At 43.9% G+C, this 22,062-nt stretch overlaps 1 protein-coding gene across 1 annotated transcript in view; it reads right to left on the minus strand.

Annotated features, from left to right (window-relative positions):
* The window catches only part of PIP4K2A (phosphatidylinositol-5-phosphate 4-kinase type 2 alpha), a 110,979-nt gene that overhangs the window by 19,923 nt on the left and 68,994 nt on the right, over positions 1 to 22,062 (minus strand). Inside the window, exons 3-4 of the mRNA XM_069959056.1 lie at positions 17,661 to 17,758; positions 9,069 to 9,165 (exon numbers count right to left, since the gene is read on the minus strand). Coding sequence (XP_069815157.1) covers positions 9,069 to 9,165; positions 17,661 to 17,758 — 195 coding nt within the window. The remainder of the gene's footprint in view (positions 1 to 9,068; positions 9,166 to 17,660; positions 17,759 to 22,062) is intronic.

Consider the following 22,062-nt stretch of genomic DNA (forward strand, 5'->3'; position numbering starts at 1 on the left):
CACAGCAGACTAGGGGGGTTAAAGACTCCACAGACACAAGGGTAACACGGCCACCAGAGCCAACAATGAGATGTCACTCAGGGACTGTGATAAAGTTGCGGTTGTCGAGGACCATATGCGGGACCACCTTAAGAGGGAGTCACAGATACATTAAAAAAAAATAACTTCTTTGCTTTTTTAAACTATATTTAACACAAGAATCCCCATCCCTGTCCTCGTGGGTTCACCGACCTATATAGCAGAGTGTGTAGGAACAAGCAAGAGATGAGGGAGAAGATCCTCCTAAGTATGTTATAGGGGGAGGCTATATATATATATATATATATATATATATATATATATATATATATATATATATATATATATATAAAATTGGGTGCACAACCACTATATAATAGAACTACCAATGTATATAAAAACACAGTATATAGCAACAAAAGCCGGCAAACCAAAGTAATCAACAATCAAAACACCTTATTATATGTCGTGATAGATACAAAAATTCCATACAGAAAATTAAAAAAACATGATCCTAAACCCTAAAAACGCCCACAAAACTAGAGCTGTCTGTTCTAACCTCAGCTCACTCCCCCGTCCTGTACAATAAATGAGAAAGTACAGCGCAAAGCCCATTGAAAACAAAGGAAAAGTGCTTTGCTCAATTTAAACGGGAGGATTTTCGGGCGGAATCTGCTCTAAAAGCCGCCTCTTTTGCTCAGTGTGCATGAGCCCTTAAGGTGGAACACTGTGGCTGAATGTGTAACTGTGAACGATGGGTTTCGTATGATAGATACGCAACTGATAGCCCAATTCCACGGAACGATTACCGTTCATAAACTCGCTCCAATGACCGCTCGTTAACGATAATCGCTTCGTGGAATTGGTGTAAACGAGCGAACGACAAAGGCGAAATCGGTATACTGTCGTTCAAAATGGTTTTTCATTATGTCGAAAAAAAGTCGTTGGTCTTTAAAAGATAATTCGCTAATCGGTTCGTAAAATTAGAAATCTTTCAGTCGTTCGTAAAAAGGTTTAAAAAAAAAGTAGGTGTGTCGTATGGTCATGATTACCCCGGCGAACGTTTTAAAACGACCATGTAACGACCGCAAAATAATCGTTACACTACATATATCGTTCACGTTATGCGTTATTGTTCGCTAAAAAAAATCGTTTAGTGATCGTTAACGAGCGGTTGTTGGAGCGAGTTTATGAACGATAATCGTTCCGTGGAATAGGGCTATAAGGTTAAACTCTGCTGTCTGCTCACTATGGATAACTTTTACTGGCAGAACATTGTTACAAACTTTGTTATGGGGAAAACTATACCCAGTTGTGTAATAGGTGAATGCTATGGCTGGATAAGTTATGGGGAGGACACTGTCTAGCAGGTAGGAGAGGTTTTCTATGGGGATTTGCTGCTGCTCTGGACAGTTCCTGACATGAACAGAGGTGGCAGCAGAGAGCACTGTGTCAGACTGGAAAGAATACACCACTTCCTGCAGGTCATACAGCAGCTGATAAGTACTGGAAGACTGGAGATTTTTTAAGAGAAGTAAATTACAAATCTCTGGCACTTTCTGACACCAATTGATGTGAAACAAACATTTTTTTTTGCTGATTTACCCCTTTAAGGTGGATACATTATTTCTATTTAAAAGTCTTCCAGTACTTATGAGCTGCTGTATGTCATGCAGGAAGTGGTGTATTCTTTCCAGTCTGACATTGTGCTCTCTGCTGCCACCTCTGTCCATCAAAACACAGTAATCACTGAACTCAAGGAGAACAGCGAAAAAAAACCAATGAAGTACTCAATCAAGAGTCTCCACTGATGCCCCCAAAAATTTAAATATGCAAAACAAGAGTCCGTGGAGCCTCAGTTACGAGTCTCAAAACACAGGATAGCCAGATATCTCTAGCCTGTTGCCAACGGGGTGCCTCCATGATGGGGAGAGCACCACACCACCCTGATAAATAACCCCTTAAGTCCCACTCGGTTGCGAGTATTGGAACATAGACAGGGAAACAACAGGGTGGCCCCTTTTGTCAATGTCTAACTCAAGGTGCGAGTATTGCGATCATGACAAGGGCTTGCAAAGGCAGGCTTCCACCCACAGACAGCCGTTTCGGGGTTTTTGCCCCTCGTCAGTGTGGGGTAGGATTCTGGCTAGTTGTCTGTCCATGGCAGGAACTGTCCAAAGCAGCAGCAGCAAATCCCTCTAGAATGCTTCTCATGCTATGCAGACTGGAAGGAATACAACACTTTCTGCAGGGCATGCAGCAGCTGATAAGTACTGGAAGACTGGAGATCTCTAAATAGAAGTAAATTACAAATCTCTGACCCTTTCCAACATGAGTTGATTGATGGGGGTTTTTTTTTAGCTAGAGTACCCCTTTAACCATCAGTGCTGAAAAATCTAAGGTGGGGTTTACACCTGCACTTTGGGACCCTCAGTAACACATTCCATCAAGAACACCAGACATAACAGTGCAGTAAATAAACAGTATAAAATAGTATCGTTTTGTCCGGTAAAACATTGGACAACATGCCGAAACCCAAAAGACTCTATTAAAGTCAATGGGGTGCTCTCTGTGTCCAGAATTGCTACTGCAGGTGTGAACTCTAATTTATAAGGTTTAATTATAAAAACTATAAAAGGAAGAAGTGTAGATTATCAATCTGTACAATTCAGAATATAATATATACTGTATACTGTATCAGACATGCAGGGATGCAGCAGCTGTGGTACATTTAGCACAAAGGAAACTCTTCTCCATTCTATCATGTATATTTTATACATGACTCCCGTGTATAATTCTAATGAAATTCTAACCAAACGCCAGCAAGAAAGGATTATCAAACATTTAGAGACAGACAATGCGCCACTAGCTGTCCGATCCATCACAAAGTATTATGTATAATGTGCGCTGAGCGGGGGAGTCTGGCAGTTGTACTCCATGCCAAGAGCTGGAGACACCAGTATATAGCTGGTAGGGGCTGACTGCGAGGACCCCGACCATCTAAAAAGAGGAGAGAAGATTTGTTTTGGTAAATATTTACATTTACCATAATTGGGGCTCTGGAGTTTGTGGTTCCTATATTATTATTACGGGCAATGTATGAATAAATGAACAAATGGCAGTGTCCCCTGTCAATAGGATGGGTGTCCCTGCATAGCTGAACCCTGATAGCAATGATCGGATAGTACGTTTATCTCTATGGCTGCATTCCTACTTTGTAGTCGCCGCATGCAGCTGAAACACCACCCCCAATGCGGTTACCAAAAATCAATACTGGCAACATCCCTCTGCTATTGGTAACAGCGTGGGCATGTGGTTTCCGTCGCATGCAGGGACCACAAATACGACCTATGGCTGGGCACACACTATTACACCGGCATATCTGTATACTGCACCGTTCTGCCGATATGCTGACGTACACCTCAAATGTAAACCACTTTAATAGTGGTCTATTAAAGGGGAACTCCAGAGGGGAAAAAAAATCTAATGAACTGGCGTCAGAAAGTTATATAGATTTGGAATTTACTTCTATTTAAAAATCTCAAGCTATCCAGCTGCTGTATGTCCTGCAGAAAGTGGTGTATTCTCTCAACTCTGACACAGTGCTCTCTGCTGCCACCTCTGTCCATGTCAGGAACTGTCCAGAGCAGGAGAGGATTTCTGATTCAATGTTTTTATTAGGTTTTTTAAGAACATATAACAAAAGAGAAAGTCTATCAGCACAGACTTCAGTGGCAACAGTAAAGTTAACATGTTTGTACAACAAGCTAACATATGGGTTAACCAAAAATAGAAAAACAAGGGGATTTGCTGCTGCTCTGGACAGTTCCTGACATGGACAGAGGTGGCAGCAGAGCACTGTGTCAGAGTGGAAATAATACGCCCCTTCCTGCAGGACATACAGCAGCTGATAAGTATTGGAAAGCTTTAGATTTTCAAATAGAAGTAAATTACAAATCTGTATAACTTTCTCACACCAGTTGATATAGAATCAAAAGGAAAAGTTTCTTCGAATTCCATCCACATTGATTGTCCTATAAATGCTGCAAATATTCCACACCTGGCTAAAGCCAGCCAGATAATTTCGTCATATCAAGAATGTCTCGTAATCTGGCACACATCCCATTACTGCCAGATTAAAGGAGAATTCTACTATCGCAGTTAAGAATCCTTTGAGCACTGAATCGTACATTAGCCTCACCCGGGTTATTCTTGTGTTGGTGACAGAATGGGCCGGAAGGTAAAGTGTTTTTTTTTTTTTTTTTTTTTTTTTTCTTTTTTAACATAAAATTAAAAGAAATCTCATGTATGCAGAAATATGAGCCAATGTTAGTGAATCGTCCGTCCGGCATTCTTTACCTCTGAGCAAACACCAGATGAAGACTAGTGGTAAGAGGTTTTGTTAGTATCAGCCGGGAGGACTGTAGGGAATTACTGGTAATGTAAGAACACTGGGGAATAGCCAGATAAAGACTCCTGCTCTACATGAGAACAACATCCATCAGCCGCTGCCGTCTCTAAGGAACGCACCAGAAGTCTCCGCTTCTCTATAGCTAAATGCGCATATACATGGGCAGAAGTGCAGACATATAGACTGAGATTGGTCTAAGCTCATGGCCCCATTACAACCACAACAATCTCAATTGTGCAATGCTTCATGGGGGAAAAAAAAAAGCAAAGTAGCTCTTCTACAGAAGGGGGAAAAGCTTGCTCTACAGCGCCACCTATCAGAATTTACAGTAGAAATTTGAGACTTTCATTGATGCTTTGATTCCTGCTCTGTTATGTGTGGTAGTTTAAAAGATAGCTCCTGTCTATGTGGCTGTAACCCATCCCTTTGGTTTCCCTATCTCTTGCCCAGCAGTTATGGTATTTAAAAGGAATCTGTCAGCAGTAATCAACATTACATACTGCTGACACTGTAAGGTTGCGTTCACACAGAGAGATTTTGGAAGCCAAAGCCAGGAATGGATTTGAAACGAGGATATATCCCAGTCTTTCCTTTATGACCTGATCCCTGTTTATAGTCTGTTCCTGGCTTTAGCTTCAAAGATCTGTCAGATAAATCTGTCTGTGTAAACGCACCATTAGGGCCCTATTCCGCCGGACGATTATCGTTCGCATAATCGTTAACGATTAACGATCTCAAACGACGGCTTTTGCGAAAGACCTGAAAGCGTTCACTCATTTCCATGGAACGATAATCGTTACTTATGATTGTATTTGCGTTCGTTTTTCTTCGCTATCTACTGCGAACGACGTCTTATTCAATGCGAACGTTTTGCGAACGAGCAACGATAAAAATAGGTCCAGGTCTTATAAAGCAATCAACAATTTCTCGTTCGGTCGTTAATCGTTAACCGCATTTCAACCGAACGATTATCGTTTAGATACAAATGAATAAAACGATAATCTGAACGATAATCGTCCGGTGGAAAAGAGCCCTTAGATAGCTGTTAGGACAAGGAGACACATGGTACCTTTCATATATTAGTCTGTGCTTCCATTGGCTGAACAAGATGTAAGCCATCTAACAGTTTTACAGAGTCAGTTAGACATCACAGGAGACAAAGTGCATCATGGGAAACCCCAAACCAGGAAGTGAAGAAAAAATGAAGACACCAACTGGAGGTTCAGGGACCTGCAAACAGCAGGAAACTCAAACGGAGACTCCAGAGGGATGGTAAGTGGGAAAACTATGTTTATGATTGAATTTTTTTTATTTTTATCAGCGCCAGAGTCCCCCTTTAAAAGGAAAGACTTAGAGGGGTTATTCAGCATTAGAAAAACAAGGCCACCTTCTTCCAGAGACAACAAGACTCTTGTCTCCAGTTCAGGTGTGATTTGTAATTACTCCATTCACTTCAAAGGGGTTGCAAAACATATACCCAAACTGGAGGCAAGAGTGGAGCTGTCTGTGGAAGAAAGTGGCCATGTTTTTCAAATGCTGGTTAACCGCTTTAAGCCTATTGGCAGAACAAGGTAGTCTACCCATGGTGCATGCTTCTTGTTCCTCCGGCTGGAAGTGTCACTTCCACTACAATAAGAACCGCTACAAAAGTAGCCTAGAATTGTGGGAAAAAAACTAGACGACCATCAGTAAAGAGAAGTTACAAGGTTCAGCTGGCAAAGGGGGAGAAGAGTACAGAAAAGAGTATAGAGCAAACAGAGTATGGGCCGTATAGATGCTGATATAACGCTGGTTCTCACCCCTGACCCTGCTGCCACAATGAAAGATTCAAAATGTATGGACGTCCCTGAGCCACAATAAAGCACACAGCATTACTGAATATCACTGGTGAGTTAGCAATATCCAGTCAAATTTTAATAGCATAAAATAAAATAATAATAATAATTGCAGTTTTTAAGTGTTTCTTGCACAAAAATACCTATTAAATTATTTTTATCTTTATGTAAGTTTCTCCTTTGGTGCAGTGTTCCCACTTCTGTATTACAGGAGACAAGCGAGTGACATAGAAGTTTTAGTTTTTCTTTTTTTCTTTTTTTTTCTCGCCACAATAGATTGTTACAGTGGAGCTAGTTTGTCTAAAAACATTTGGATAAAATTTAGAGGGCTTTTCAAAAGACTTTTCACACAGCCGGCGGCAGCAATGAGCGAGATTCCAGTCTTCGCACTCTGTGTAATGCGTGTTACTGCACATGATGGCACGATACGTGATGATATTACATAAGATATACTGACATCTAACATTACGTCCTATATTCTTTCTATATTCCCGGCATCCTAATTATATAGTCTCGGTAATTGTTGTGTTCACGTCACACTTGCACGTTATCCTCACCGTGTGTGTCGGAAAAGTGTATCCTCTATGGACCCAATGTATGACAATAGATGTTTCGCCATAGGGTGGAGACGTATGTGTTAGTATACCATCTTTATACTCTATTCAGTGCTCCGTGCTATTCCATACAGATGAATCCAGTAAAAAAAAAAAAAAAAATTCACAATAGGCAATGTATACCTCCCTACACCTACACAGCTGGAACCTTCCATCACTAGAATCCATTGGAACATTATCTTGTAAGAACAAAGTCATAGGCACTCACTATATACCCGGTTATCGATACATCTTCAGGGGGCGCTTGGCACCCATTTTTGCACTGTAGCAACCCCAAAGAAGTCCAGCAGCAGAATTTTATTTTATCTTAACGAACTGATGTGACTTATTTGGCAGTTCCTTTATATCTGAAAATTCCTGCAATCTATTCCATTCAGTTGGGTCATATGATCTCACGGTGACCCCCCTGCAAATTACAAGTGTTTCTGTGCTCTCAATGGTGTAAACGTCTCAGCCAGAAGAACCTCCTGTATGATGAAGCTGCATGGACTTTTCCACATAAGCTCTTCACAGGGGGAGACAGAATCTTCCATTGGAGTTACTGAAGAGGATTATGCAGCTCCTGTGACACCGTTATAATGGATTTGATGGAGTTAAGACCTACAGTCTCTTAGTTTATCGAGAAATACATTGACATGGAGATTTTTACACCATCCTCCCAGTAGATAGAGATGTTACTGGCTTTAGCTGCTCATGTGATGCTGCTGGGATTGACAGCAGATGTGAAGAGGAGAGAGTGCATTTGATGTCTGAGAGTCAAAATGGTGGCTGATCAGAGGTCACATGACCCAAATATAGTGATATAGGGATGAAACAGATGACACAGCAGGAACCATGACTGGGAGCATGGATAATATGGGGGGAAAAAGCAAGTAGTTCTTTAGGGGTCTTGGGAGGTTTGAACAAGTACCTTTCCATACCGAGTCAAAGTTGAATTCTCTATTACATAAACTGACAAGAATGTATCCCTTAAAGTGTCAATGTCGTTTAATGTTTTTGCAGAAATCAATAGTGCAGGCGATTTTAAGAAACTTTGTAATTGGGTTTATTAGGCAAATATGCCATTATCTGCATTCGAAAAGACTTTCCCCCGGTCCCCTCCCCTCCCTCCTCTCTCTCATCCACTGCTCATTATCAGGAAATCTCAACTCTTTTACATCAGTCGGATCCTGCCTGTTCTATGGAGAGGGGAGGGGGGAGGAGGGAGATAAGTCGGCAGCAGAAAGTAGAAAACAAAGGATTACACAGCGGGAACTGTGTGAAAGCAGATATTCAGAGGTCAGAGAGGTCAGTGCTGACCTCAGAGGAGATAGCCTGGTGATGTAGCTGTAAATTAACTCTTTGTTGTCCTGTTTAGGTGCCTCATCTCCCTCCCTCCACCCCTCCCCTCTCCATAGAGAATAATGAAGACAGGGGGGGGGAGAGCTTCAAACTGCTTTTCAGGATAAAAAAAGCATTTTTGGCTAATAAACCCAATTACAAAGTTTCTTAAAATCGACCATAGTATTGATTTCTGCAAAATAAATAAATTTAAATGACACTGACACTTTAAAGACCCACTAACTCCATAATGACCCCAAACACTATGTCCATTCACCATGATTGGGCCAAGAGAGTTAATCCTTTGTATTTGTACGATAGCCTCAGGAGTACGATGTCTATCCTTTGTATTTGTACGATACCCTCAGGAGTACGATGTCTATCCTTTGTATTTGTACGATAGCCTCAGGAGTACGATGTCTATCCTTTGTATTTGTACGATAGCCTCAGGAGTACGATGTCTATCCTTTGTATTTGTACGATACCCTCAGGAGTACGATGTCTATCCTTTGTATTTGTACGATAGCCTCAGGAGTACGATGTCTATCCTTTGTGCACCACAATAGAGCAGTGACAATAAGCTGCATGCCAATTGCAGTCCTTATTCAACGTTACTTCCTTTTTTTTTTGCCTATCCCCCAAAAAATTACAAAAACATTACACTAAACCGATGCATCATAGTCGGCATTATCTCCCTTGTATCACTGAGAATTAATGGAGACATTTGACCTCAAATTACTGACCAATGCCACCACATTGTAATCCTAATAGGATAATATCACCCCACCGGAAACCTGTCAGACATTTACTCATCAAAGGGAAAAAACCCTGGTGTGGATGAGACCTAAGAATAACGTCACATCATCTTACCTGGAAATCCTGATCGTCAATCCCAAACCTTTCCCTCAGATTTCGGAAGACCATGGGGCAATATTCTTTAAATTTAAAGTGACTAGGCATGTTTTCTCTGAAATTTAAAGAGGACGTTGTTAGTGTCACCTAAAGACATTGACCTCTACAGTGAGAACAAAACAGGAATGTGTTCAATACAAACATTTTTTTTATTAAATAAATAAATAAACTATGTATAGAAAACAAGCGTAAAATGTTTTCTTTCAAATCAACTGGTGTCAGAAAGTTATATAGATTTGTAAATTACTTCTATTCATATATATCCAGTCTTCCTGTATTTATCAGCTGCTGTATGTCCTGTAGGAAGTGGTGTATTCTCTCCAGTCTGACACAGTGCTCTCTGCTGCCACCTCTGTCCATGTCAGGAACTGCACAGAGCAGGTGAGGTTTTCTATGAGTATTTGCTACTGCTCTGGACAGTTCCGGACATGGACAGAGGTGGCAGCAGAGAGCACTGTGTCAGACTGAAGAGAATACACCACTTCCTGCAGGACATACAGCAGTGGATAAGTACTGGAAGACCTGGGATTTTTAGATAGAAGTAATTTACAAATCTACATAACTTTATGACACTAGTCGAGTTGAAAGAAAAAAAAAAAAAATCACCCCTTAGGGTAGCTTTACACACACCGTATTGCAGCAGATTAGGTCTAAATAACTAAATACAGCATCAAATCTGCTGCGGATCTGCTGTGTGTGAAGGCACCCTTAAAATTGTTCCGACTTTCCTTCTATTTGAATTAACTTTACACATGCATTTCTCGAAACTGAAAAAAAAAATCTATTAAATTCTATAGAAGAGAAAAAAACAAAAACAAATAAATAAACTGCCAGTAACTTAAAAAAAATGCAGTTTAAAAAATAAAAAAAAAATTCATGTGTGAAAGCCCCTGTGAGAGCAGATGCTCCAGAGCCGATTCCCAGCAGCCAGGTCAGAAGTAACCGCAGCCTGATGGTGGATTACACAGTCAGCTGTGTGACTACTGAATGATGGGTGTAACTAATGGATTAGCGTCTCCTGTTTATTTAAGGTCTCAAAAACGTCAGGAAGCCTTCCGCAAACATCGATGGTCACTAATATTGAATCATTTGGTGTAATTTAAGCAGCAACAGCATCGGCAACCTCTTAGTTCCCACAAAACACCTTCTCCCATAGCACTGTATGTAGTTTATGCAGTGATAGAGCATCATGCTGCAGTTATAAATCAAATACTTTTACAAATAGGGGGTTAAAGGGGTACTCCAGAGTAAAAAAAAATTATTTCAAATCAACTGGTTTCAGAAAGTTATATACAGTGGTACCTTGGTTTAAGAGTAACTTGGTTTAAGAGCGTTTTGGTTTAAGAGCTCACCATTTTTCAAAATTGTGACTTGGTCTAAGAGCATTGCTTTGGTTTAAGAGCTCCCTGTACTGGGTGGGAGGGGGGAGGGGCATGGTCTGCATAGCGGGGTCTACAGCCCTGTACTCTGACCCAGGAAGTCTCCCACAGCTTCCAAATCATAGCAGATCCACTTCAGGCTGGGGCTTACATCAGGGGACAGGACTGTGGAGGTAATCTCTCCATAGCTGTAACCCCTCTCTCCCCGGACAGAGAGTGCTGCATGTATGTGCCCACATCTGCCCTGCTCATTCCTTCATGCTCCCTGCAGTCTGTCAGTCCTTGTGTTCCCCATCCTCTCCATTACTGTACAATAACTTATAATATCACATATTCTGCTGTTTCTGAATGTTTGTTTCATTTGTTTTACATGTTATTGAGAATAATAAATCATTATTTTTGGGGTGTGGAACCAATTGTCTGCATTTCTATGACTTCCTATAGGAAAATTTGCTTTGGTTTAAGAGTGGATTTGGATTACAAGCACAGTCCCATAACGAATTATGCTCGTAATCCAAGGCACCACTGTATATTTGTAATTTACATCTATTTAAAAATCTCAAGTCTTCCAGTACTTATTAGCTGCTGTATGTCCTACAAGAAGTGATGTATTCTTTCCAGTCTGACACAGAGCTCTCTGCTGTCACCTCTGTCCATGTCAGGAATTGTCCAGAGCAGGAGAGGTTTTCTATGGGGATTCATAGAAAACCGAGGCAGAGTTCCAGTCTCGGCCAGAGATGTCAGCAGAGAGCCCTGTGTCAGACTGAAAATAAAACATTTCCTGCAGGACATATAGTAGCTAATAAGTATGGGAAAACTTGAGATTTTTTAATGACAAACCTATATAACTTTCTGACACCAGTTGATTTGAAAGAAAAATATTTTCGCTGGACAATCCCTTTAAAGGGAACCATTCACCCCGTGGCCCCCGGCAGAAACTGACATACAGTGACATAAAGGTCAATATACTTACCACATCGCTCCTGGTCCCGTCCCGAAGCCCGTTGTTGACACGGAGAAATCGACGATTCTTCTTCTCGCGCCCATTATGGTAATAAGCGCCGCCGGGTCCGAAGTCCAGCCTTCTCCCCGCCTCCGACACTTGATTGACGCCAGGTCCTCTTCCTCCTCGTCTTCTTTCTTCTCGCTGGATCCCGCGCAGGCGCCGTGACAGTCGTTTTTGGCGCATGCGCAGTTCACAATTGAAGCCGCTCCGCAGCTTCACTGTTTACTGCGCGTGCGCCGATTTGCTCGAACACCGTATCCTGTTTACCGCGCAGGCGCAGAAGAGGTGACGAGACCATCACAGCGGCGCCTGCGCGGGAATTCGGCAGAAGACTGAAGACGTCAATCAAGTTCCAGGAGGCGTGGATGGGCGGCGACGAGAAGAGGACCTCATGAATAAGTTGGACTCGTCCCAGCTCATTACCATAATGGGCGGGAGAAGAAGAATCGGCGATTTCTCCGTGTCAACAACGGGATCCAGGACGGGACCGGGAGCGATGTGGTAAGTATATTGACCTTTATGTCACTGTATGTCAGTTTCTACCTGGGGCCACGGGGTGAATGGTTCCCTTTAAGTTCACACCCACCTGCTTGTTCAAAATTGAATTAAAGAAAATAAATTTATCTTTTGTACGGACCACAGATACAACTGAATATTGTAGAAATCTTACATGCGGACCTACTAGGCTCTCTGTCCTTTTTGTCCATGTCAGGAACTGTCCAGAGCAGGAGAGGTTTTCTATGGGGATTTGCTTCTGCTCTGGACAGTTCCTGACATGGACAGAGGTGGCAGCAGAGAGCACTGTGTCAGACTGGAGAGAATACACCATTTCCTGCAGGACTTACAGCAGCTGATAAGTACTAGAAGACTGGAGATTTTTCAATAGAAGTAAATTACAAATCTGTATAACATTAACACAAGTTGATTTCAGAGATTTTTTTATTCCCCCATTGGAGTACCCTTTAAGAATTACAAACCCCCTATACTAGTCATAATCAAAGGTTACTGCCTAAAACAACCCCAAGAAGACTTGTCTGCATATATATTACATGATTACCTGTTGCAGGGATAGGGAACCATCAGCCCTCCAGCTGTTGCAAAACCACAATTCCCATCATGGCTGGACAGCCGAAGGCTGTCCAGCCCTGATGGGAATTGTAGTTTTGCAACAGCTGGAGGACCAAAGTTTCCCCTATCCCTGACCTATCCATATCACAGGACACAAAGTAATAGTCTATTTGCAGAGAGAAGCACAACTCCAATATAAAAGACGCATCAGCCATCTAAATTTTTTACTTTACCGCAATTCATTTTCACAAATCAAATCTCAATTGAACCCCATTGAGGTCAATAGAAACATTTCCACCAACTTCTATTCGATTTGCGCGACACCCACATTAGTCATCATCTAGTCGAAGGTTAAAGACATACCCATGTGCATTTTCCCCAAAAATATGCTTTCCCTGTTGTTCGGGCCTTGTTGTATAAAATTTTAATAAAAAAAAAAATATTAAAAAAAATAAAAATTATATATATATATATATATATATATATATATATATATATATGTCCTTTTATATATTAAAGTCCTTTGTAACCCTATACACCCTGACAATAACTCCCAATACAATACATGAGAACAAAGAACGTTCTATTGTTTGTTATCACTAAAGCAAACACAATCCGGTGTCGCCAATAATTCATCTTTGCCTTTGCGACCGAGCCCTCATTTGCCGCTGAAACAACTACAATCGATACAGAGGGGCTGGTGTGCAATTCCCGACTTTTCATCTTTCGCTTATGTGTTTTATAAAAGGGAAAAAAGAGAGAGAGACACACAGGCCTGGTCTTCAAACCAGAGACTCCAGTGCACAGCGCCGCTCTAAAGCTGTAAATTATGGATCAAGCGGCTTTTTTTTTTTTTTGTACCGCCGGAGAAAGTCTTTGAAATGTAAATCTGGGCAGAACGCTACTAAAGTCACGCAGTATGCGAACGGCGGAGGAGAAATCGCTCTGTAATTCTGGCAATAAACGCATCTTGTCGTTTCAGATGAGATTTCATTTAGTAAATTATTGTAGAGGACAAAGACTGCGGTGTATTACAAATCAACAAGACCTCGGCTATTTAACCGTCTGCGGGTTATTTCTTAGAAAAGGAGATCCACAATGGAAAATTAATATGTGTCTCTTGTACAAGGGCCGTGCGAGCGCTCAGCCATTTGTGCTGTAGAGCTCTACTCCTTAAAGGGGTATTACACTCAAACATAACTAGCTGCCCATGGGGAGACTAACAGTTCCTTTCATACTTGTTATTATCTAATCAGTCTCCCTCCCCCAGTTCTGGGCTGTTGCTTTCTGCTGAAGACAGAAAAATCTCTGTGTGAGCTTTTCTCTCTGTCTCCCTCCTCCCCCTTCCCTTCTGAGACAGCTGATATAAACAAGTCCCTGGGTTCACAATGCTTGCTGTCCATTTAATGGATCTGTTTATATACACGCCCGGATGCCCGGATGATCTCTGCCCGGATGATCTCTGCCCGGATCATCCCAGACGGTACTTAAGTCCCGGTCGGATGATCTGTCCGGTTGCAGAGCTCTGATGCGGGCGCATCAGCGCGCGCCCGCATCAGAGTTTCCCCCTGCACACAGTGAAGCAAGCGGCAGGAGCCGCTCTCTTCATTGTGTGAACTGACATGTCAGTTACTTGCGGCCCCGTGCAGGATCCCGGCCGGAGTGTATACGATGTGTATACGCTCCGGCCGGGATCCCATAGCTGAATAGGCTATGTTGCACTCCTCACAAAGTACAGCCGTTGTTGCCATCGGCCGTTCTTTTACATAGTGTGAACATAGCCTTATACAGCACTATGTAAGCACTATTTTACTGGTCGAAAAAACAATGCGATCAGCTGAAAGTTGTGAGCAGCTATTTTGTGAACCTCTTATCTATATACTGGTGTCACCTGTCATTATACTTCTGTCTGTATCTATATACTGGTGTTACAAGTCACTGTACTCCTGTCTGTATCTATATACTGATTTCATCAGTCACTGTCAACCTGCCTGTGTTATCTATATACTGATTTCATCAGTCACTGAACACCTCTCTGTTTAATCTATATACTAGTGTCACCTGTCACTGTACTCCTGTCTGTATCTATATACTGGTGTCACTTGTCACTGTACTCCTGTCTATTATCTATATACTGGTGTTACCTGGCACTATACTCCTGTCTATTATCTATATACTGGTGTTACCTGTCACTGAACACCTCTCTGTTTAATCTATATACTAGTGTCACCTGTCACTGTACTCCTGTCTATTATCTATATACTGGTGTTACCTGTCACTGTACTCCTGTCTGTTATCTGTATACTGTTGTCACCTGTCGCTGTACTCCTGTCTGTGTGATGTATCTATATACTGGTGTCACCTGTCACTGTACTCCTGTCTGATAATAAGGAGAAGAGTGCTGGGAAATCATCTGTACAGACCAGGCGGTCTCAACTTAGCTTTTGGCCTAGTGGCCAGAACAGAACCTAAGATTACAGGGTTATTTTAAAAATGGAAAATTAGAAAAAACATCACCAAAGTCTTAAAAAAAATAAAAAGTTTAACATTTAAACAGTAGGTAATTTTCTGATGACACCTTGCCTTTCTTGTTCATGCTATTTTAGCCATCTTTCGTTTTCTCGCTGTCTCTAAATACCTTCTGCAGTAAAGGGCTGCAGAAATTCACGACTCCCATGGTCGCGTGCAGCCTGCAAATTAATAAATCTAATAAAAAATATATATATATAGAGAGCGTTTACTTCTAATCCTAGATGACAAAACTGAATGTATACAGGGAGGAGCATAGACTAAGGATTCTTTGTGCATATAAACGGACGTTGTTTAATGATTATGTTCATTACTATCGGCCGTAGGTAGCGTTACACAATGGCCATTCACATGGAAGGGTCATTGTTTATACAGTGTGTGAACATGGCCTTATAGTAAGGTAATAAAAATAAAAACCTCGGTGTTCAGCACATGATGTCACATGACTTTTGCAAAAAAAAAAAATAAAAAAAAAATGGAACTTTACTTGCCGGGTTTTTCCCAGCCCATAAGGTTAGGAGAGAAGTAGTAAAGAGCATGACCCTGACTTAAAGAAGCGTAAGTTTAAATGTCAAGACTGAAAAAGATTTGGCATTTGGGCCAATAGTAGAGAAATTATGTGAGTGGTAAAGCTAAAGGACATCAAAATTGAGACCTAGATAAGTAAGGAGGACTGAGGTTTAGAAGTTCTTGCAGGTTTATACTTCCTCTGTACCAGCCTGTCGCTGATTTAATTCATGTTTATAGTACTTAAAGGAGTTGTCCGGGCACAGATTTTATTTTATTTTTTTAGATTTTGCAGGGGGTATGTAAACATAAAAAGACACCCTACTCACCTAACCTGATCCCCTGCAAGTCTCCATCTGAAAACTCCCAATCCCTGCTCATCATTGCTACTTTTCGGGTTCCTGTTGATAGTAAACACCACTGTGGCCACTGATTCACTGACGGGGCGGTTCCAGCTGGGGCAACAATTCAGGAAATAGTGATGACAAGCAGGGACTGGGAGTGTCGGCACACCAGCTAAAGAGGATTGGGGTAAGTATAGCTTCTTTGGGGGAGATTTATCAAACATGGTGTAAAGTGAAACTGGCTCAGTTGCCCCTAGCAACCAATCAGATTCCACCTTTCATTTTCCAAAGAAAGTCTGTGAGGAATGAAAAGTGGAATCTGATTGGTTGCTAGGGGCAACTGAGACAGTTTCACTTTACACCATGTTTGATAAATCTCCCCCAAAGTGTTTAATAAACCACGAGGGCATTTTAAGAAATGGTTCTAAAACTGATGGCAGTGGAGACTATGTGCTGTTGGTTATAAGATGGGCCATGGGTTCTCACAACAAATATCAGTACTTGGACCACAGAGTTCCTACTCCTTAGGAGTTGACATACACATTTCAAAATAAGACATAGGTAAGAGTTCACTAAAAGGCACATATACCATTGACCAGGGGTAGGGAACCTTGGCTCTCCAGCTGTTGCAAAACTACAACTCCCATCATGCCTGGACAGCCAAAGCTAAAGCTTTGGCTGCCCAGGCATGACAGGAGTTGTAGTTTTGCAATAGCTTTGGAGCCAAGGTTCCCTACCCCTGCCATAGACACACCTTGCAGCATTAAAGGAAGGCGTCTGCCTTAATGGCAAAATTGGGCGCCATAGTGGAAGTCCATCTCCAACATTGCTTTCTTTTATGTGCACCCTTCCTCACATTATTTAAAGTCCAGATGTTTTTAAAACTCGGCAGCTGGCAGGTACGAACTTACCTCTCCCCGTGCCCGCAGTGAGTGGTGGCACCAGCCTAAGGACTCCGGGATCCTGCACACGTCACAACCCAGCTTCCTGAGGTCAACCAGCGTCGTTTTGCATGCACTTGCTAGTCATTGCTCCCACTAGCCAGAAACCTACTCCACACTGATGAGGGGCAAAACCCCCAAAACAGCTGTCTGTGGATGGATACCTTGCTTAGGTGGTTTCCTTAATTGGAGACATTCCTTGGCTTGGTTGTTCCTTCCCGGAGGAAAGTCTGGCTAGTTCACTGACGTCGAGACACGTGATGGTGTCTCTGCAGTGTTCTTTTGCATATTTGACAACCCAGCTTATGGACTGGCCGCTCAGCCAGTCAGTGACTGGGGTGGGACACTGCTCCAGTCACTGATTGGCTGAGCGGCCAGTCCATCAGCTGACTCCCCCAAGTCGTGACGTCATTACAACTACAAGGAAAATGCCTTCCGACAGGGGGGTCCCGAGGTCGGTCCTGCCGCTCGCCACAGGTACGGGGGGAGAGGTAAGTCAGTCATTGTAATCAATTTCCCTCCTGCCCCTGCTAAATTTTAAAAATGGATTGACTTCTCCTTTAAGTATTTTAATTCTGCTGTTATCCCTGCACCCACAAACCATATTAATAATTAGAAACAATAGGAACGGGAATGTCCGCTGTTCATACTGGGTCCATTGGTGGTCCAATCTAACACTGCATTAGAGCACGCCTAACATACAATGTGATACAAGCAAATAACTCATCTACAAACACAGAAGTATATAGAAGTATACAGAAGTATATAGAACTCACTTGTTAAATAGGTGATTGTCCACCTTAATTTTGGAGTAGGCCTTGAAGTCGTCCGGCATGAGCATGATGGGGATCTGGACGTGGCTCAGCTCATTGATCTGCAATAAAAGAGAAAAGTCGTATTACACGAAGAGATTAAAAAAACGGTTCCCAGGCCGCTAATAAATATCCGTCCTAACATTCCCTCCTGGATTTGCCGATCATCACAATTCAACATTTTATTTCTTTTCCATTACAAAATTATCAGGCTACAAAAAAAAAAAAAAAAAAAAAAAAAAAATGACATCTGGCAGCCGGCACGTCGGGACATGAAATAGATTAATATTCAACTTGTTAGATGCCTGTTCTGTACGGAGCGCTATGGAGAAGAAGCAGGTTATAGATTTGTTTACATGTCTGATAAATATTCTGACAGCTCCAAAGATTTCTATTGAACATCAGTGTTCTGTGATTGACAACGGAGACAACTAGGACACGAACAATTTCTAAGGTTTAATTGGCCTCTTAAAGGGGTTATCCCAAGATTACAGTGTATTGCCCGTCCACATGATAGGTGATTAGTTTCCCATCAATAAAACACTGATCACAGTAACCAGGGGGCTGTGTCCTCCCGGTGTGCAGTGGTCGAGCATGTGCGTTGCTGCCCCATTCCCTCTCACTTATGGAGAGAAGTTTTTTTTAATGAGCTGGTGCCAGGAAGTTATACAGAGTTGTATTTTACTTCTATTGAAAAATCTCCAGTCTTTCAGTCCTTATCATCTGCTGTATGTCCAGGGGCGCCGCAATCATGAGGCGACCTGAATCGTCTGCCTCAGGCGGCGCCACCAGCTGTCTTCGTGGGGGCGGCATTCAGTGGCAGATTATAATATGAGCGGTTCGGGCGGCCGCCCACATTATAATCCGCCACTGACTGTACCCAGGGCCGCTTTAACCAGAGGGCACATGGTGCACGTGCACCGGGCCCACTGGTTAAAGGGGCCCCCCCGAGCAGGCCGGCCGTTGCTATGTGCGACCAGTGCGGTCGCACAGGGCTCCGGCCACCAGCCTGTCAGGGGGGAGCGCCATGGATGAGTAATCTACTTACCCCTCCATGGCGCCCCCTGCAGGGCCCCCCCGTCCGCCGCTGCCCCCGTCCGCTGCTGCTGCGGCGCTTCAGCGCTGCAGCAGCAGCGACACTGACAGAGAGAGAGCCATTGGCTCCCTCCCTGTCAGTCACTCACTCTTGTGGCCGCACTTCCTGCGGTCACAAGAGGCCGCGCTCTCCCTCTAGCGCCCGACGTCACTGGAGCGTCGGCGCGAGGGTGAGGGGAGTGCAGCCTCTTGTGACCGGAGGAAGTGCGGCCACAGGAGGGAAGAGAAGAGGAACGCGTGGACCCAGGTGAGTAAAAGTGTTTAAAAGGGGGCTATATACTATTGGGGAGCACAGGGGGCTATATACTATGGGGGAGAACAGGGGGCTATATACTATGGGGGAGAACGGGGGCTATATACTATTGGGGAGCACAGGGGAGCTATATACTATGGGGGAGCACAGGGGGCTATATACTATTGGGGAGCACAGGGGAGCTATATACTATGGGGGAGAACAGGGGGCTATATACTATGGGGGAGAACGGGGGCTATATACTATTGGGGAGCACAGGGGGGCTATATACTATGGGGGAGAACGGGGGCTATATACTATTGGGGAGCACAGGGGGCTATATACTATGGGGGAGCACAGGGGAGCTATATACTATGGGGGAGCACAGGGGAGCTATATACTATGGGGAGCACAGGGGGCTATATACTATGGGGGAGAACAGGGGGCTATATACTATGGGGGAGAATGGGGGCTATATACTATTGGGGAGCACAGGGGGGCTATATACTATGGGGGAGAACGGGGGCTATATACTATTGGGGAGCACAGGGGGCTATATACTATGGGGGAGAACGGGGGCTATATACTATTGTGGAGCACAGGGGGCTATATACTATGGGGGAGCACAGGGGGCTATATATGGGGGAGCACAGGGGGCTATATACTATGGGGGAGCACAGGGGAGCTATATACTATGGGGGAGCACAGGGGGCTATACACTATGGGGGAGCACAGGGGAGCTATATACTATTGGGGAGCACAGGGGAGCTATATACTATTGGGAAGCACAGGGGGCTATATACTATTGGGGAGCACAGGGGAGTTATATACTATGGGGGAGCACAGGGGAGCTATATACTTTGGGGGAGCACAGGGGGCTATATACTATGGGGGAGCACAGGGGGCTATATACTATGGGGGAGCACAGGGGGCTATATACTATGGGGGAGCACAGGGGAGCTATATACTATGGGGGAGCACAGGGGGCTATACACTATGGGGAAGAACGGGGGCTATATACTATTGGGGAGCACAGGGGGCTATATACTATGGGGGAGCACAGGGGGCTATATACTATTGGGGAGCACAGGGGAGCTATATACTAAGGGGAGCACAGGGGGCTATACACTATGGGGGAGCACAGGGGAGCTATATACTATTGGGGAGCACAGGGGAGCTATATACTATTGGGAAGCACAGGGGGCTATATACTATTGGGGAGCACAGGGGAGCTATATACTATGGGGGAGCACAGGGGAGCTATATACTTTGGGGGAGCACAGGGGGCTATATACTATGGGGGAGCACAGGGGAGCTATATACTATGGGGGAGCACAGGGGAGCTATATACTATGGGGAGCACAGGGGGCTATATACTACTGGGGAGCACAGGGGGCTATATACTATGGGGGAGCACAGGGGGCTATATACTATTGGGGAGCACAGGGGAGCTATATACTAAGGGGAGCACAGGGGGCTATACACTATGGGGGAGCACAGGGGAGCTATATACTATTGGGGAGCACAGGGGAGCTATATACTATTGGGAAGCACAGGGGGCTATATACTATTGGGGAGCACAGGGGAGCTATATACTATGGGGGAGCACAGGGGAGCTATATACTTTGGGGGAGCACAGGGGGCTATATACTATGGGGGAGCACAGGGGAGCTATATACTATGGGGGAGCACAGGGGAGCTATATACTATGGGGAGCACAGGGGGCTATATACTACTGGGGAGCACAGGGGGCTATATACTATGGGGGAGCACAGGGGGCTATATACTATGGGGGAGCACAGGGGGTTATATACTATTGGGGAGCACAGGTTAGCTATATACTATTGGGGAGCACAGGGGCTATATACTATTGGGGAGCACAGGGGAGCTATATACTATTGGGGAGCACAGGGGTCTATATACTATGGGGGAGAGCACAGGGGGCTATATATTATGGAGAGCACAGGGGGGCTATATACTATTGAGGGGGAGCACAGGGGGGCTATATACTATTGGGGGAGAGCACAGGGGGGCTATATACTATTGTGGGAGAGCACAGGGGGGCTATATACTATTGGGGGAGAGCACAGGGGGCTATATACTATTGTGGGAGAGCACAGGGGGGCTATATACTATTGTGGGAGAGCACAGGGGGGCTATATACTATTGTGGGAGAGCATAGGGGGGCTATATACTATTGGGGGAGAGCACAGGGGGGCTATATACTATTGTGGGTGAGCACAGGGGGCTATATACTACTGGGGAGAGTGCACAGGGGGGCTATATACTAATGGGGGAGCGCACAGGAGGGCTGTATATAACTGGAGGAGCACATGAGGGTCTATATACTACAGGGACACCTTAAAACTATGGAGGCACAGAGGGGTGTAACTATGTAGGGGTACAGAGGGGTGTAACTACTGTATAGGGGTACAAGGGACCTAACTACTGTATGTGTTGGAGCCTAAAATATTTGTCTGGCAGATTCTGGAGAGAAGATTCACAGCCAGGAGAAGACTTCAAGGTGGCCCAGGCTGGATGGAGAGAAAAAGAAAAGGTGACAGACTCTGATCGGAGAAGACGCCTCCGGTGAGTCACTGGATGTAACTTCACTCTGTTATAGGCTTGTACTGATAGGGGTCATGGTGTGGCGGTATTATGTAATGGTATCAATGGTGATATCTTTCTGTTTTGTTTAGTGCAGTTTTTATGTAATATGTAATCACTGAATGGTGGAAATAGTGTTATAAGGTAACTACTGTATGTACTGGGGCTCTTGATACAGTGTGGGGGCAAATTCAGTACATTATACAATGTGCAGAAAGGTAAGGGGGGGCCCACTCTTGAGGGCTGTGCACTGGGCCCACCAATGTATTAAAACGGCCCTGACTGTACCATGTACTGGAGCCCCCCCGCCCCCGGGCAGTATCTGTAATGAGATGCTGTGAGCGGGGGAGACTGTATTCATAAGCGCCGCGCTGTACTAAATCAGCCGCGCGGTGCTGATACTACAGCGCGGCGCTTATGAATACAGTCTCC

Source organism: Dendropsophus ebraccatus, chromosome 2 (assembly GCF_027789765.1).
Source record: "Dendropsophus ebraccatus isolate aDenEbr1 chromosome 2, aDenEbr1.pat, whole genome shotgun sequence".
In the NCBI taxonomy this organism is placed as follows: domain Eukaryota; kingdom Metazoa; phylum Chordata; class Amphibia; order Anura; family Hylidae; genus Dendropsophus; species Dendropsophus ebraccatus.